Here is a 17,182-nt window from a genome sequence, read left to right as displayed (position 1 = left end):
AACAGTAATCCCAGAGCACTTCACAAAGTTATATGTATAAGACAGCAGGCAGTAAATGGTATCTCTTTTTTAATGAATAACCCAGTGGTTTAAAGACATTTGATGGTGAATAAATTAGAGCACATTTTCACATGAGCAGGAAGTTCAAACACAAGTTTAATGCTGATGATACTCTATTTAACATAAAAGATGCTTTAGATATTTCTCTCAGGCTAGCTTCAGTTTCCCCAGTGAGTCTGTGGATTCTGCGCAGCTGTGGGTCTCCGAGTGAGTGTCAGGCAGAGCCCACTTCCAGAACTAATAAGGAGAAATAGACATGAAAGCCTGTGTGTCCCACTGGGATAGGATTCTTTTGAACAATGGGCCAAGACGAGAATTATCTGTTAGTTGAGTAGATTTCCTAGGAAATACTTGGGAGGAGGGGAATGCAAATGCCTGCCTCTAGACCTGATCTTTGGAAGATTGCCCTGGGGAGGGGACCTTTGCCTACGACTTACCGATTTCCAGGATAAAAAGGCTCAAATGACATAAAAAAGTGACTCTCAGATTCAAGGGGCGCTTGTTCTGACCTAGTGACCACACACAAACCCCATGGTGGGATATGAAGGCCTGCTCACCGGCCAGAACCCTTGTTGGAGTTGGGGTGGTCTCAGGTATTAGCATGGGTGTAGCTTTTTTATTGCTTGAATATGTTTTCTCTGTACTGCTTTACCCTTGAGAATAAATGTGCTTGCTTAGAAAGATCTGTGTGGTAACTCCACTGTGGCAATTAGCCTGTGTTCTCTTCAGAGACAGTAAAGTAAAGCAGGCCTGCTGAGGCAGCCTGATTTTGCTGGTAAATTCACAGTGGAGGCAGGGAACTGCGCAGCTTGGAAATAGCCTGGTCAGAAGAGAGAGGGATGCATGTCTCCGCCCAAGCGAGGAGATGGCTGGGGAGCTGGAAGCCTGAGGGTGGAGGAGGAATACAGATGCAGGTGCCCAGAATTGTGACAATCAAATCCTCTTAAAACTGATCACAATAAAGGACAGATGTTGTGTTCTTTTTTTAACACAAGTGGCTCATTATTGAGGTTTACATCAGATTACATGATTGCTCAGATGAACTGGGAATGAATTTAGTAGAAGGTTCTGTAGTCTCTTTGGCTTTGTTGATCAGGAATTCAAACAGCTGTTAATGAATACCCCCTGAATTAAACAAGCAATGGAAAAGGAGCTGCATTGTAAGAAAATAGTTATTATAAAGCGGCAATGTTCTCACACAAGCCAACCTCTTCAGTGTTAAGGGCCTGATTATCCAGCACCAGCTGAGATGGAGTGAGCACTGTGTGCACATGCCTGACGTATGCTTACCACTACAACTGCTGTACGCCCAACTCACCAAAGGAGAAAGGAAACAGGGAGGTCAAAAGAAATGCTTTAAAGACACCCTCAAGATAAACATCAAGAGATGTGGCATTGACACCACACACTGGGAGACAGCAGCCCAGGATAGGGATAACTGGTGAAGACTTGTCAGAGAGGGAATGTCCACTTCTGAGGAAAATCGCCTTGTCCTGGTTGCAGAAAAACACCAGAAAAGGAAGGACCGACAACTGTCATGCAGCAATCACGGCCCAACTCTGTCTTCCAACACAACCTGTAATTTCTGCCAACGAGCCTGTGGCACCAGGTTTGGACTCCTCAGCCACCAAAAGACCCATGAAAAATAAAAGCTGCGAAAGATCATCCTCGACCTCGAGGGATCACCAACTGTATAGCACCCTTCCTCCCAAAGAATCCTCATACACAGGGATCCTTTCAACCAGTGCTGAAATGTAGCCACCTCTTGAGTGAAACATGATAGCCGGATTTAACACTCTGACTCTTGCAAAAAGCGCATGCCAATGAGATTAAACATCAGTTGTACTTATTTTATCAGCTAGTATTGGACTGATGAGGGCTTTGAACTATGCCACCAAAGGTTAGGATACCGTCTGAAAGAGGGCTTGTCTCTTAGCTGTACCTTCAACCTTTGACTTTCCACCTGGAGCTTGTTCAGCACTTCATTGTTCTTTCATAGACATCACAGAGAAGCAGTGCTTAATTAATAATGACACAGATTCAAGGCTCAAGCAATCAGGTGCTAGGGCTCAAGTAATTTTTAAACTTCCAAAACTGACGTGCCAAGCCCAGAAATGCTGGGGCTACGAACTGGAAGCCCAGAGGTTCTGGGGCTACGAACTGCCAAGTCCCAAAGGTTCTGGGGCTACGAATTGCCAAGCCCAGAGATGCTGGGGCTATGAACTGTCAAGCCTAGAGGTGCTGGGGCTCAGCACAGTTAAGCACTGTAGAGAAGGGCTATTGAGATGTAAGTAAAAAGGGCCTTTGACATCTCTAGGCTGAGGGTTCCAGCCTGGAATTTTCACCTCCTCCGGCTTCAAAGAAGTTACTGCTAATTGACAGTTGTGCCAGAAAAGAATCAAGTTCGCTATCCTCATTGCGGTTACAGGAAGGAGTGGAAGGAGGCAGCAGCCAGTGGGGGGAGTGAGAGGGTTGGAAGCGTGGATCTCGTAAGTTCAGCACACAGCTATGAGCATAGTTGGAATACAGAGCCTCAAAGGATCAGAGAGCAGTCTGAATTCTCTTCTTCTCTCTGACACACAAACCCCTCCTGGAATTAACACAGCTCCTGAGTGTCTTTCCACCCTGACTTTCCTCTGCACCAGGTCAGTAGAGAATGCAATGGTACTGTTGTTTGCACTTACAGATGGAATATTCAGCTCAAATTGAGAAGCAGATTTTTCTTTTTCTTTTAAATGTACTATATGCATAACCCAACTAATGAGCAAGAAATGTGCCTACATGGTTGGAACAGTTCTGTAGTTAGATGCTACTGCATTATAGAAGTTACTTAATTCCTGACCACTGGCGTCTCATTGTAAAAATGCCCTTAGCACACTGAGAGTGTAGACAGCTGAGGTGGAATTATTTTGCTGTTTAGTATCATCTCAGAAGAAGCAAGGACTCCTATACAAAAGAACGTACAGGAGGATTTTACATTCATCTTGTTGTTGACACAGCTAGTTCTTTTGTACAGTTCATATTTGGAAGCTCATTTGGGAGCAGAATAGAAAGGTTTGAGTGATATAAAATGTATTACTTTGCTTTGATTCCACAGAAATAATACTTTGAAATTGCCTTTAATAATGTTTATTTTGAAAGCATCTTCCATACAAACAGTGTCTCAAAATTCTCTCTGTTTGGAAAAGTTCTATACAATTGAATAAGGATAAAACCAATGGGGCTCAATAGAAACTAACCAAAAAATATGGATTTAACAGAGTCTGCTAAGCTTTCTATAGGTTTTTTGAGCCACCCTATAGAATTCAATAGCAGGGATAGAATTCTTTGTTCAGTTCTGTAAGATGTTTCTTAAAAATCTATAGAAAGTGTGTGATTTCTGTTCTATTAAATTAGATAAGACTTTGCCGTAGGAGTTTACAGAGCTAACAAAGACAGAAATGAAGGGGTTCAGGAAAGGAGAAAAGGGCTACTTTACTAAAAAGCTCACTAACCTGCTTCCATAGACAAATGGGAGATTAGGCACTAGAATAATGTTTTTCAGGTCAGACTGAAAAATAATTTGAGCAGCAACTCACAATGCTTTGTGGGAAAACATATATTTTAAGAACATCATAAAACCTGCTGGATGTGCAATGCATGTGTGTGTACTCATTCTGAATAACAGCAGGAATCCATTCATTATCTCCTACATATGAGGAAATGAGTTGTATACTCTCCTGAGTGATGTACAGCAGAAGTTCTCATGGCATCAACTTCACCAGCACGAGTGCTCTGTCCTTGTGGCTGTGACTGGCCAGCCAAAACTCCCTGACAGACGAGGATAAGAAAGGTCATGAATGGTGGGGGTGACTTGAAGGGATTTGTATTCCAAGACTGAATCTAATTCTATGTCCACCAATTTCTGTCTTTCTTTCAAATCCTAAATTTGGGGTCTGGCCCTCTCTTCTTCAAATTGTTTCCTTTATCAGCAGAGGGCTATTTATCTGAATCTCTCCTTTTCTAAACCTCAATTTTCCCATCTTCTTTCCCAGGAATCTGTAGAACAAAACTCTTCCCAGATATTCCAGTCAATCCAGGAAAATTAAATGGGGGAAAATATTCTGAGGAAGTTTGAGACAAAGAAGTCGGATTACGAGGAGGCTAAAGGGACAGGACTGAGGGGAACTGAATTAGCCTCAGTATGAAGGCTAATTGCAGCTAGAGCACAAACATGAAGTGAAATTTGATGTACCATGAGGACATTTCAATTCAACTCTCAGGCTGTGACCCGTGAATTACAGAACAGAGAGGAATATCAGCAGGTAGCACCTAAATAACTGTTCACACAGGGATACTCAAACATAGCTGGAAAATCTCTGCATAGCTGAAACACTGAATTAGGTTAACAGGTCACATTTTACCTCTCAGGAATTGCTTCCTCCTCCAACCAAAAGAGATGCCCACAGAAGGATTCAATGGCAATTACATGGCACATACATGGGTTGCTAACTGTGTCCATGAACTGCAAATGAATGGAGTCATGGTTATGACCCTATAATTAAGGTCACTAATGCTGACCCCTTCTGCTCTTGTCTAAGCTTGCTTCTCAGTTGACTTTGACTCATGGAACCAATTGGGAATTGGGACAGGCTCTCGACCAACGACAGCATCAACGAGATCATCCTCAAGAACAGCTCCAATTCCAGCTCTCAGTTTACAGGAGTCCAGTTGATCCAGTCCTTCAAGCCCCTCATCATCCCCTGCTACACCTTGGTGGTGCTGATTGGCATCTTCGGCAACTATCTTCTCCTCTACGTCATCTGTAGGACCAAAAAGATGCACAATGTCACCAACTTCTTTATCGGGAACTTGGCTTTTTCAGATATGCTGATGTGTGCAACGTGTGTTCCTTTTACCCTGGCCTATGCCTTCAACCCACAGGGCTGGATCTTTGGGAAGTTCTTGTGTTACTTCGTGTTCCTGATGCAGCCTATGACCGTCTATGTGTCTGTCTTCACCCTCACAGCTATTGCTGTAGACAGGTAACTGTAATTCCTAGGTTTCAGAGGGGTAGCCGTGTTAGTCTGTATTGGCAAAAACAACGAGGAGTCCTTGTGGCACCTTAGTGACTACTAATTTATTTTATGCCCAAATAAGTTTGTTAGGCTCTAAGGTGCCGCAAGGACTCCTCATTGTTTTTGTAGTTCCTAGCCTTTGGAAATAATGATTTTCCTTTTTTTTTTTTTTTCCGTGGGTGAGGGAGTTATTTAGTATTTTTTTGGCCTCAAAATACCAAAATCTTTTCATTAAATATCACTAAGAAATCTTTGCAATTTCACTGCAGCCCATCTTGCAGCCTCAGAATTTAGCTTTTCATTAAACAAGTGTTTGCCGAGTGGTGGCTTTTTATTGCATTGGGGCATGTGATGCCTTACAGTTTTGCATGATTCACTGTGAAAAATGATTTTCAGCAAAATGAAATTCCAAGTGTAAAAAATGTCCAGGTTTTTGCACAGAAAAAGTATCACTTTGGAGATGAGGGGGAACTGAAATTTTAATAATTTCAGTAATTAAATATAAATCTTATTACTTTCCCTTACATCACACTTTTCATCTTCAGTTATACAAATGTTAATATGGTAACCCTCACAGCACCCTAATGAGGATAGTCATGATTTATTATCCCCATTTTACAAATTGGGGAACTGAGGCACAGGCTGGCGAAGGGACTGATTGATTTTGTTTTATTGATGTATTTGAATGGTGTTTATCTAATGTGCCTATTGACATCTCTAGGATCTGTCACTGACTTGTGAGAGACTGCAGGCAAGTCAGAGGATCCGACTTTCAGTAGAGCTCAGGAACAGATGTGTAAGCATTTAGCATCCACAGCTGGAGACAATTTTTTTAAAAAACCCTCAGCTCCCACTGCAACGCTTATGTACAGGTACTAAAAGAGCTCAGCCCTTGGCATGTTGAGTAGAAGTCTGCCAAGTTTTAAATCAGAAGAAAACCTGCAAATTTCAAAATGCTCTAGGAACGAAAGTTCAAGACAAAAAAAAGTTTCAGAGCAATCAAAATGTTTGGTGTCAATTTTGACTTTATTGTTTTATATTACAATATATAATATAATACAAATAAGAAGAAATTCAAAGCAAAAAGTTGTTTCAAAAATGAAAAATCAAAGTGGTTGGTTTTCATTGCTGGGATTCGTTCCTCCCAAACCAAATTTTGGTGCATACAACATGGTTTTGATTTTGAGACAACTGCATTTTGCAAGGCAGTTCCACTGAAGTTCTTCCAACCAGCTGTAGTTCTCAGCTCTTTAGCAAGCCTGGCCACTTACAGGTGTCTACGTGGGAGCTTGGCTCTTTTGGAAATCTGATTCTAAATTGTTTTGTATAATGGGAATCACGATCCAGGGTGAGAGACTTAGCATTTGTAAAGCATTTGGGCATCCCTGAATGAAAGTGCTAGAGACATTATTACAGATACAGCCGGGAGTTCCTGTGTCTCAGTTGGAATGAATATTAATTTCCCTCCCTCTTATTATTTTCCTTCATTTCCTTTGCTGCAGCTGTTTCCTACAGTTCTCGTGGTCAGTTCTGCTCATACACTGTTAACTGGCAGCCCCATTGGCTCAGCATACCCTGCTGAGATCATTTAAAGGATCAATACATTCCTTCAGGGCCCCTTCTCGGCCTGACTCCAGGATCTGGGGATCTAGACTGGGAAGGGGAATTGAAAGTTGTGTAACACCAGGGCAACCAATGAAGAGCAACTCAGTAGTAGTCCTTGTGTTCCAGGGCTGTGTTCCCTCACAGAGGGCTGCAAAAAGGAGTAGGCTCCTTATTTTCTCCGCTCTGCTGCCCAGGTGTGAAAAGGAGGGACATACTCTTGCCCACAGGGACCAGTACTGTGGGTTTCTTCTCCCACAAGACAGGATTAAAGGGTGCTCAGCACTGCATAGGATCAGGCCATTAGGGCCAGATTTTCAGCAGAGGTCACCATCTATTTAGGCACCTACAGGAAGTGGATGGGTTTTCCACTGAGAGTTATTGAGCACTTTTGATTATCCGGCCCTTAATGTGTAAAAGCCAAATTCACAGGCCCTTCCTCAATTTTTACTCCCACAGAAGTTAATGGGAGGCTTGCCTGAATAAGGACTGGGTAAGAACCTCAGGCTTCGGCCCTAGGATGGGTCAGTTGTTTCTTGCTCTCTAATGGCTTGATCTTGAGAGGCACTGAGTAGCACAGTTGAGCCCAGATGAGGCAAGCACCTGGAATTAGATTCCCATTGGTCACTTTCTTCTAACCCAACTCAATTTTTTGAGGCTTCTCTTCATTTTCAAATGCTTTTCTTTTGGTGCCTGTCAATTACCTCACTTACAATCCATGCTGTCTGGAGTCCCCTTCAGGGCAAGATTAATAAACGTCAGCCATCCAGCTCTTCAGATGTTTTCTGCTTACCAAAGCAAATCAGCTCTCACTCCTGACAGTTCCCAGGCAGACTTCCCAGCTTGCAGGCTGGGGACCATACTAAGATTCATGAGAATCTGCCACACCAAACACAGTGCTAGCGGTCATTCAGCATCAAATCTAGCACCAGTGCACATCCATGCCACCAAATAATGAACATTTGAACAACTCAGTGCATCATCTCCTGCAGATGACAGCTTCTGTTGCTCTGAATTCTAATACAGAACCCTAGAGTTGCAAATAGCCTAGTAGGTCCAGCTTCCACTGCACAGTGGAGGATTGCTCCTTTCAGCAGTTAACTGTAGCAGAAGGGGCTTGGGTTTAAGCCATAGAACTGAGACTTAGGAGCTCTGGCTGCAGTTCTGGCTCTTCTGCAATTCTGTGTGTCACCTGAGGCAAGTCACTTACTCGGCCCATGCCTCAGTTTCCCCTCTGTAAAAGGAAGTAACAAAGGGGTGTCGTAAGACTCTGTTCATTAAGGTACGTGAGATGCTCAGATTCTGTGGTGATGGGCATCACAGGAAAACCAAGCAATCAGGAGAGAGTAACGTAGGGTATGTCTATACTGCAAATAAAGGCTATGGGAGTAACTTGCCTTAGCTAACTCAGGTTAAAATAGCAGTGAAGACACTGCAACTCGAGTTATCAGCACACGTTCAACCCTATGGCTTTCACTCGAGCTGCTAACCCAAGGTAAAAGCCGAGTTGCTGTGTCTTCACTGCTACTTCAGCTCATGTTAGCTAACCCAAGTTAAGAACACACCTTTTCTGCGGTGTAGATTTACTCTTAAAGTGAAACAGTTAGGGCCAAAGACTTAGCTGGTGCAATCCATGTCGCTCCAGTAAAATCAGTGGAGTTAGGCTGATTTACACCAGCTGAGGATCTGGCCTGAGATTTTTACAACCATTGAATAATTTCCGGCATGTCTATTCAACTGTGTGTATGCACAGGAGAAGACTATACATATGTCCTCCTTGTGTCTCGTACGGCACTGAGCACATTGTCTGCACTTCGCAAACAGCAGTAATAACTGATCATATCAACAAGGAGATTATAAAGCGGGCATCAAGGCAAATGGAAATTAATCCTCCTCAGAGGGATGCAACAAGACTAGTCTCAGGGGAAAGCCAGGCAGTATCTCCATGCTTCCCCATGATGTGTTCATTCACTCTTTGCACACCTCTCCAGTCCACCTCCTGGCAAAGTGAGACTCATTCAGGAGAGAGGCTCAGTCCGGACCCACTCCTCACACACCCAGCTCTGTCATTGCACCTCATTGCTGAGATGCAGCACCCGCTGCTTTTCCAGCACAGAGTTTCTGTTGAGCAGAAAATACCAGCTGTGCACTATAGCTATAATCTAGGAGGAGAAAGAAACAGCCCATTTTCCCTTGTGCCAGGACTGGGATTTGAACTATAGTCTTTAGTTGTTTTCTGGTGTCTTTGGTTTGGGCTGTTGCAAGCTTCTGACCTGTTTGGGAGAAGAGCTTGTTACTGAGGGCGTTGACAAGAAGTCACTGCAGAGCCCACTACACATACATCAAACTCTGCATTACATGGTGTTTTTCCCTCAGTGCTGTTGCTTGCTGTAAAAGTGGAACTTTTATGTGACTTTAATACCAGTGCAGTTTGTGGCATGATAGTGACATGATCAAACATCTCTACTGTGCCCAGACAAGACTTTGTAAATCCAGTACCAAGCTTCTTACTTTCTTGGAGCTGCTGCAAACACCGGGTGTGATAGATTGATCCAATGACGGAGCCTAGATCACGGCAAATAGCAATTCAATTTCCTTTCCTCCTTCTGCACTTTGTATTGAAGTCCTGTGGCTTTGGCACTCATCAGGGCTGGAGAGATGCCATGGCATGGTGAAGATTAAACCAGTGTCATCATGTCAGAATGTTCCAAACAGGAATATGCTACTCAATCTCCTTCTCTTTGTGTGAGGCATATTTGTGCCCTATGCTTCTTTCCCTATAGGCAGAAATGATAAAGTGTTCCCCATGCTTGCAACTTGTAGCCAGCTGTGTTGCAAAATAAGCTAATTTCATATCCCTTCACCTGACCAGGAGGGCTAAGCAGCCAGCATGGGACTGGAAATGTATGTGTGTTTAGTTTGGGAGTGACCTTCCTATTGCTCTTGTTCTGATTTCAGTGCCACTAAATAATGATGTCCTTTACTGCTGGTTCTGTAGGGCACTAGGTATAATTTCTGCTAGTTCCAGGTTATTAATACCTTGCCATACAAATCTGTGCCAGACAAATTGTTCTGACGCCCAAATAGCAGGTACAATCCCTTCCTAAACGGAGACAGACATGGGATCTGCGTTGAGGCTGGTTTTTTTGTGCTTTGGGTTTTTTTACACTGTTTCCATGACGATGTCACTTTTGCAGGGAAGGCTGCAGTCCCAGTGGCGAATGGAAAGAAATAGGCAGATTCCAAAACTAAGCCCCAGATACAAGGAGCATCTTTAATGCAAACATGACTCAGATGCTGGCAGAATAAAACAGGTGCAACGGAGGCAAAGCAGATTAAACGAACAAAGGGAAGATTTAAACTGGACTAGCAGGAAAGAACTTTCTGATAGTGAGATCTCTTAGGATGTAGGATGACCTGCCAAGGGGAGTGTTGGAAATCTGATTACATGAGACTAAAATATACTTGGTAACTGTGCTGTTTGGTCTGATCTTGCATTTTCTGATGGAGGGCTGGACTAGTTATGTCCCAATAAGGCTTTTCCGTCTTGAATTTCTGTAACTCTCTTTGCATTTAGGGTTGGGTTGTTCCTCCATGGTAAAAGAGAATCTAGACAAAAGGAGCTGCAGCATTCATAACCCCTTTTATAACTGCACACTTAGGGCTACATGTTCAGGGAGCCCTACTTTTAACTACTCCTTTTCCTTCCCTAAAGCAGCATTAGTGAGTGATTCTGTGGTACATTGCAACGTACAGAAGGCATCACTAGCTTGGAATGGAAAATGTCATTACTGAAAATATTTCTCTGTCTCTATCTGTTGTCTTAGATGTTTCTCAAGCTCCCATCACCGTAAGTCTTCTTGGCTGCATATTATTTATTAACATAAGGCGTGATTCACCACTCTCTTATACATGTTTCATGCCAGTGTTACTTCACTAACTCCAAATGAGTCATGCCAGGGTGAAGCTAATGGAGTGGAGTAGTGAATCAGGCTCATATTATTCAATCAAACCAGGCCTCTGTGTTAATTTTTCTCCATCCAGTCTTTGAAGTTCGTGCACCTTCCCAGGAATTACAAAACCAGTCAGTACCCTTAAATTCAAAGGTTTGGTTAGGAACTGATGATGGAGCAGAAGGATTTAGTTAAAATACTTAGCTGCCCTTTTCAAAGGGACTCTTTCAGATAGGATGAGATTCTTCTATGTGCAAAGAGGCAGCACAAAGCCTATTGACCACCCCAGTTCCACATGAGTCCTCAAAATAAGTAGGACTTAGGTGGTGCACTGGCTTTGAGCTGGCTCTCTGCATGCCAGGAAGTTGAGGAATTTCTCACCTTTACATCCCTAAAGAGATGTATATGTTCTGTGAGAAACTGTTCATATCGCAGCCCAACAGCATCCAGACTGAAATGGCCTTAAAATATTTACTCTGTGAATGGGGCAAGTCACAGAACCTTCAAATTTTGTGTCAAAGCATCACTTTTGCCAATGCAATGGTCAGGTTCTGTTCAGTTCAAAGGCCCCATTTACACTAGAATTAAAAAGCAACAAAGAGTCCTGTGGCACCTTATAGACTAACAGATATATTGGAGCATAAGTTTTCGTGGGTGAATACCCACTTCATCAGATGCATGTAATGGAAATTTCCAGAGGCAGGTATAAATATGCAGGCCAGAATCAGTCTGGAGATAAAGAGGTTAGTTCAATCAGGGAGTTCAATCATCTGTTAGTCTATAAGGTGCAACAGGACTCTTTGTTGCTTTTTACAGATCCAGACTAACACGGCTACCCCTCTGATACTAGAATTAAAGAATTCCCTTAAACCTCTGAGAAGGAAATCAGGAGTAAGGCTCTGATCCTGCAAAGACAGTCGTGTGCTTCATCTCAATGAGCTACTCATGTGTAAAGTTAAGCGGGAGTGCACATCTTTTATAACCCTAGGTCCAGCCTGAGTTTAGCTCTGTATACTGCTGTCCCACTCATATGGTAGCACAGATTGATCCGAATCCTGGTTTTGGGAGGTTCATATGACAGGTGCAAGCCTGCTTTCCTGTCTAGACAAAATAAATTATAAAAAATGTTATATATCTATCACACGTAGGTTTATTGTCAGAGAGATCAGTTCAATTGCTATGCAAGCTTCTTCTGCTGAGGGTTTGTTTAATTTCAGATGCTCCTTTCCAGTTCCTATTTTCCATTATAATCTTGAATGTTTTGTGAAATCTAGTCATAAAATACAAGTACAGGGATAAGATGGTCATAATAAAAATCGAGATAACTTGAATAATATGTAACTGGGGCATTTATTACTAGCTGGAACATAGGCTGGGACATAGCTAGACAATTTCAACCAAAATTCTCTCTGGCCCTGACACAAGACACCACATAACCATATGCTGAACTTTGAGCCTGGGCTTAAGTCTCATTGACTTCAATAGGACTTAAGCACATGTTTAAAGTTCAGCACATGCTTAAGGGCTATCTTGAATAGAGATGCTTTCCTGGATGTGAATGTCAACCAGTTACATAGGTTCAAACACGAAGGTGAAGAGTGAGGTACAGATACGTACATAGACAGACAATCATAGGATTGCAGGGGAGAGCTGAGTGTGAGTTAGTGCTGAACATCCAGTATGCGAAAGGTGCTACATAAAACCACATTTTATTCACTTAAAATGGCTGGCAGGAGGCTCGGCTCTTACAAGTCTTTCATCATAAGAAATAGCGAGGAAATGAGTACAATGCGCATAGTCAAAGAGAAGAAAAGAGATTAATTAGGTGATTTTTTTTTTGGTTTTAGTCTTTTTAAAAATGCTGCCTGAAGCTCCCAAGTATGATTCAGAGTAACTTCATACAAAGGGCTGCTTGGGTGGTTGATCAGGAGCCTTCTGATAGGCCGGGTGTTTCTGGAGACAACTGAAGGCACCCACTGTTTAACACAAGGCCTCAGGATGGGGAAGATAAAAGCCTCTATTATTTCATTCTTCCACAATAAAAACTGTTCCCAGGGGTTAATTCTGTGGCTGTGCCTCTGCTGGGATAATTACAGCTTTTAGGGACTAAAGGCTTTTCTGCACAGAAAGGGTATCATTTCCTGCAGCTTTGGCACCTCATGTCAGGCCTTTTTGCTTAAATTAATGCAACAGAAATGTAATGTTAATGAAATAAGAAAAAGCAGCCATTAAATGTTTGACTAACTAGAAAATGACAGCTTTGGAACTGAGGGGAAAACCTTTTTTGTAGCTTTTGTGCTCAGCCCTGGAATTTGCTGGTGCTGCTGCTGAGCTGACTGCTGCTGATTCCCCTTGGTTATGCAGAGTTTTATTGATTAAGGACTACCAGAAGCTTTAGGGATTGTAACTAGTGGCACGTGCTGAAGCAGGTAGAACTACAACAGAGCAAGAGCCCACTGAGTCTCATAGTTTGTCTCTGATGGCTGTCAGTGCTGGATGCATCAGGAGATGTATTTCTCCCCAACTGAGCAGTACTATATATATACATTATGGCAGGAAATGGCTTTATTACACCATCAAGTGATCACTTTAGACTCTGAAACCTGGTTGATAGTCTTTGTAATTTTACTTTAGCTCGTGCAACTGGCAGATGCTGTTCTTACCACACACACTCTTTGCCTCAGCTATATACTGTGATGGTGAGTTCCAAAGGTTAACTACAGAATGCATTAACTACTCTCTTCTTTCATCAGTGTAGAGACTTGATGGTTTTTAAAATGCAATTTAATTTTTAACCTTCTAATTTGAGCAAGTGCCCTTTTGTTCTTGTATCTTGGGATGAGGTAAATAGGAGAAACCACCTGGGTATCTCGGTACCTTTTGATACCTGTATCCTATACTGACTGGCCTTTCCTTTTCCTCTGTCATTCCTCCAACCCAGGTAATGTCAATGAAGCTGATAAAATACACAGTAGACATAACTTTGTGGTACAGCACCCCAGGACTCATTAACAATGATGGAAGCTGTGCTTCTGAAACCATATACCGAAAGAAAGTCCTCTGTAGTAGTCATCAGCAGATGAGAAAATCTTTCTATCAGTGACTCCACAGTTCAGTAGAGGGTAGCGTTCTTTGTCCTCTCACAGTGTGGACTCCCTGTGCATTAATTGTGGGTGAAGCACCATCCTGTGCAGAGGAGCCAGCACAAGCCCTCAGCACCATGTGGCGCCCACTAAGCCATACCCAGCGGATTTCAGAGATGTGTAGCACTAGCTGTCTGCTTGGAGAGGGGTTTCAGAGCTGCTCAGAAGGGGGGGCAAGTGGGGCAATTTTCCCTGGGCCCCACAGGGGCCCCCACAAGAATATAGTATTCTATAGTATTGCAACTTTTTTTTATGGAAGGGGCCCTCAAAATTGCTTTGCCCCAGGCCCCCTGAATCCTCTAGGTGGCCTTGAGGGGTTTAGCCCTCTGCAGGGAAACTTCAACGCCAGCCTGACACTGAAACACGTGGACCGGGGCTTGGATGAAAAATGAAGAGCACTTTGCCGCGCTCCGGCTGGGATAGTGGGGCCGCGGGACTCACCACGCTCCGGTTGGGGGATCAGGGCCGCGGAACTCGCCGAGCTCCGGCTGTGCACGGGGTCACGGGGGTTACTGGGCTCTGGCCAGGGGATCAGGGCTGCGGGACTCGCCGTGCTCCGGCTGGGGTTGCGGGGCAGCGGGACTTGCCCCGCTCCGGTTGGGGGAGCGGGATTGCGGGCCGCGGGACTGGCAGCACTCTGGCTGGGCTCGGGGCCCTCTTAGGCGCAGGGCCCGATTAGGGGAAATCCACCTAAAGCCGGCCCTAAAGAGCAATTATAGCTTTCAAAGGTGAGACAGAGAGAGAGAGTGCAGTTAAAACAACATCCTCACTGTTGTAAATACATGAACACAGGGACAGCAGCAGAACATGTGCACGTTAATGTAAAACGGTCTCTAGTGGCTAATTTAGGTAACCACATTACTCAGTATATATCATTGTGGAGGAGTCTCACCCTCTGGGAGCACAGCAGGGGTCTGTGTAGTTGGTAGTGCCACTCTATCCATGCAGTTGGTCACTGGAGCATTTGTTTACTGCTCCAGCTCCACCATCCTCTACCCACGGGCCCAAATGCTAGTTCCAATGTCTGTCAGGTTTGGTGCAAACAATAAGGTCTACAAAAAGCAATTTGAGCTCAGCTTTACTCCTCCCCCAGCTCAGTCAGGAGGACCCCTCATGACTCCTCAGGATAAGTTGCTTCCTATATATCGCTGAGGCCTTATTTGGGTCTTGATACACACACACACGCCAAGAGCACACCCTGACTGGTGAGATACATGAGCTACAGGGATAACGCCATTTAAGAGAAAGCACCCACACTCATTCCCTCTCCCTCTCTTTCCAGGTACTATGCCACGGTGCACCCACTGAAGAAACGCATCTCGGTCACCACCTGTGTGTATGTGGTGGGTGGAATCTGGTTGCTGTCCTGTGCGCTGGTGGCCCCTGCCATCGCCCACACATATCACGTGGAGTTCCAGAAGGAGGGCTTTGCCATCTGCGAGGAGTTCTGGATGGAGGAGGAGAAGGAGCGCCTGGCCTATGCCTACAGCACCCTGATCATCACCTACATCCTGCCCCTCTCAGCTGTCTCCCTCTCGTACATCTGCATTACAGTCAAGCTGAAGAACCGTGTAGTGCCCGGTCACCCAACGCAAAGCCAGACAGAGTTTGACCGGGTGAGGAAGAGGAAGGTCTTCCGGCTTATTGTGCTGGTGGTGGCTGCCTTTGGGATCTGCTGGCTCCCCATCCACGTCTTCAACATCATTCGTGACATAGATATCAATCTCATCAACAAGCACTACTTCCTGCTCATCCAGCTGCTCTGCCACTGGTTTGCCATGAGCTCCTCCTGCTGCAACCCCTTCCTCTACGCCTGGCTGCATGACCGCTTCCGCAGTGAGCTGAAGAAGATGTTCACCTTCAAGCAGAAAATCATCCCCACTAATAACTGCGTAGCCGTGAGCGTGATGCTCTGAGGCCCGGAACCTGGTTTCTCTGCTCTCTGATGGTCTCGCATTCCTCTCACCCTTTGCATCCCAAACTGATACACACAAGAATCAGCACAGCCACTTCCTGAAATGCTGGCTCCTCCCAGGTGGAAGGCTGTGACTATTTATGTGTTTAACAGCAGCCAACCACATTGCACCAGATTCCATTACATGAAGTGAATGATGCTGCATTCCACCACAATTGCATTAGGAGTTTGAGATTTTAAATTACAGAAGTAGAATATGCCCTAGTTCTTGCAAAAAGTGCCACCAGGTCTTTAATGTGTGCAAATCTGGGGTCCTCGGGTTTCTGCCTCATCTGCTCCAGAAGTATCATGTCCTTTAGAACATGATGAAGCTGAGTACTCACTCAGAAGAAAAAGCACAGGGTATCTCCACATCTGCATGGTCCCCAGATGTCACCCGTCCAAGAACTGAACTTTAGGAAGCAGAAGTGCTTTTTTACCCAAAGCATGATCAGCCTGGGGAACGCACTATCACAAGGCATCTTTGGGGTACAGAACACAGCAGATTTCAGAATAAGGATACCCAGAACACCCAGGACCAAAATATCAAAGGGATACAGACCGTCATGCATAAGCCAAGCACTAACTGCAAATGTCAGGAAGACATTTTCCCAGGGGCACTGTACTACATAACTGTCCATTGGGGGGGTTTACACTTTCCTCAGAAGAGTCTAGTATTGTCCACGATGGCACACAAGATCGTGGACTAGCTGGCTCTCAGGTCTGGTTTGGTCTGTCAGTTCCTGTTTGTACAGCCTGCTTGCTTTGTTGGATATGACACCATAACCATGAGCAGCATCACTTCAGGGCAATAGCCTGGAGAAAAGTGGATTTGTGTCTAATGGTAATGTGGGTATGTGTGAACAAATACTGCACCATATTCAGCCCTGCATATATGGGTGCACAACCCCCACCTCTCCTGACTGAGTTAAATAGAAACTGCTCCTCCATTCAGCTGGCATGAAAGGCTGACTTATTGTGCATAGTTCTTTCTTTCTTTCTTTCTGAACAGAAGAATGAGTTGGATGGCCATGGGAGAGGCTGCTTAAGTCAAACAGAAGCTTGGGACAGTGAAGTATATGCACCAGTGTTTGGGGTTGCAATGTAACCTTGTCAAAGTATTCCTGTGTCTAATACAATACTCTTTCCTTCTTGCATATCTCAGATTGTCGTTTGTTGTAATAGTACAATAAATATAAAGGAATAATTTCAAGATTCCTCTCTCAAATGCTGAGCTTAGAGGCAATTTTCTTTTCCAAAGTGCAGATGCTGCAGCCCTGATACCTGCTGGGAACAGAACTGCAGCGAGTGAGATCCTAGTGACATGTAACTGACATGATTCTAATGATTTTATCCCTCACCTGCTGTTCGCTGAGTCGATGTGTTTGATGCCTAATAAAGCAGTGCCAGAGA

The 17,182-nt window shown here is 44.2% G+C and overlaps 1 protein-coding gene across 2 annotated transcripts; it reads left to right on the top strand.

Annotated features, from left to right (window-relative positions):
- The first annotated feature begins 1,801 nt into the window (after positions 1-1,801).
- On the top strand, positions 1,802-16,587 carry LOC127044914 (prolactin-releasing peptide receptor-like). 2 transcript variants are annotated; one of them, XM_050940210.1, is made up of 3 exons: positions 1,802-2,705; positions 4,471-5,084; positions 15,098-16,587. In XM_050940210.1, exons 2-3 carry the CDS (start codon positions 4,666-4,668, stop codon positions 15,729-15,731), a joined length of 1,053 nt encoding a protein of 350 aa, XP_050796167.1. In that variant the 5' UTR covers positions 1,802-2,705; positions 4,471-4,665; the 3' UTR covers positions 15,732-16,587. The 2 variants fall into 2 exon arrangements, with proteins under 2 accessions (XP_050796167.1, XP_050796166.1); XM_050940209.1 differs by having other exon boundaries at positions 4,095-5,084.
- The last annotated feature ends 595 nt before the right edge of the window (positions 16,588-17,182 follow it).

This window comes from Gopherus flavomarginatus, chromosome 2 (genome assembly GCF_025201925.1).
Source record: "Gopherus flavomarginatus isolate rGopFla2 chromosome 2, rGopFla2.mat.asm, whole genome shotgun sequence".
Lineage (NCBI taxonomy): Eukaryota > Metazoa > Chordata > Testudines > Testudinidae > Gopherus > Gopherus flavomarginatus.
This window is presented reverse-complemented; position numbering and strand designations above follow the sequence as displayed.

Bases quoted from the DNA above. Each gene is read 5' to 3' on its own strand.
- LOC127044914 (XM_050940210.1), top strand. From the start codon at position 4,666: ATGGAACCAATTGGGAATTGGGACAGGCTCTCGACCAACGACAGCATC. The intron at 5,085-15,097 runs GTAACTGTAATT...CTCTCTTTCCAG, and splicing joins ACAGCTATTGCTGTAGACAG to GTACTATGCCACGGTGCACC.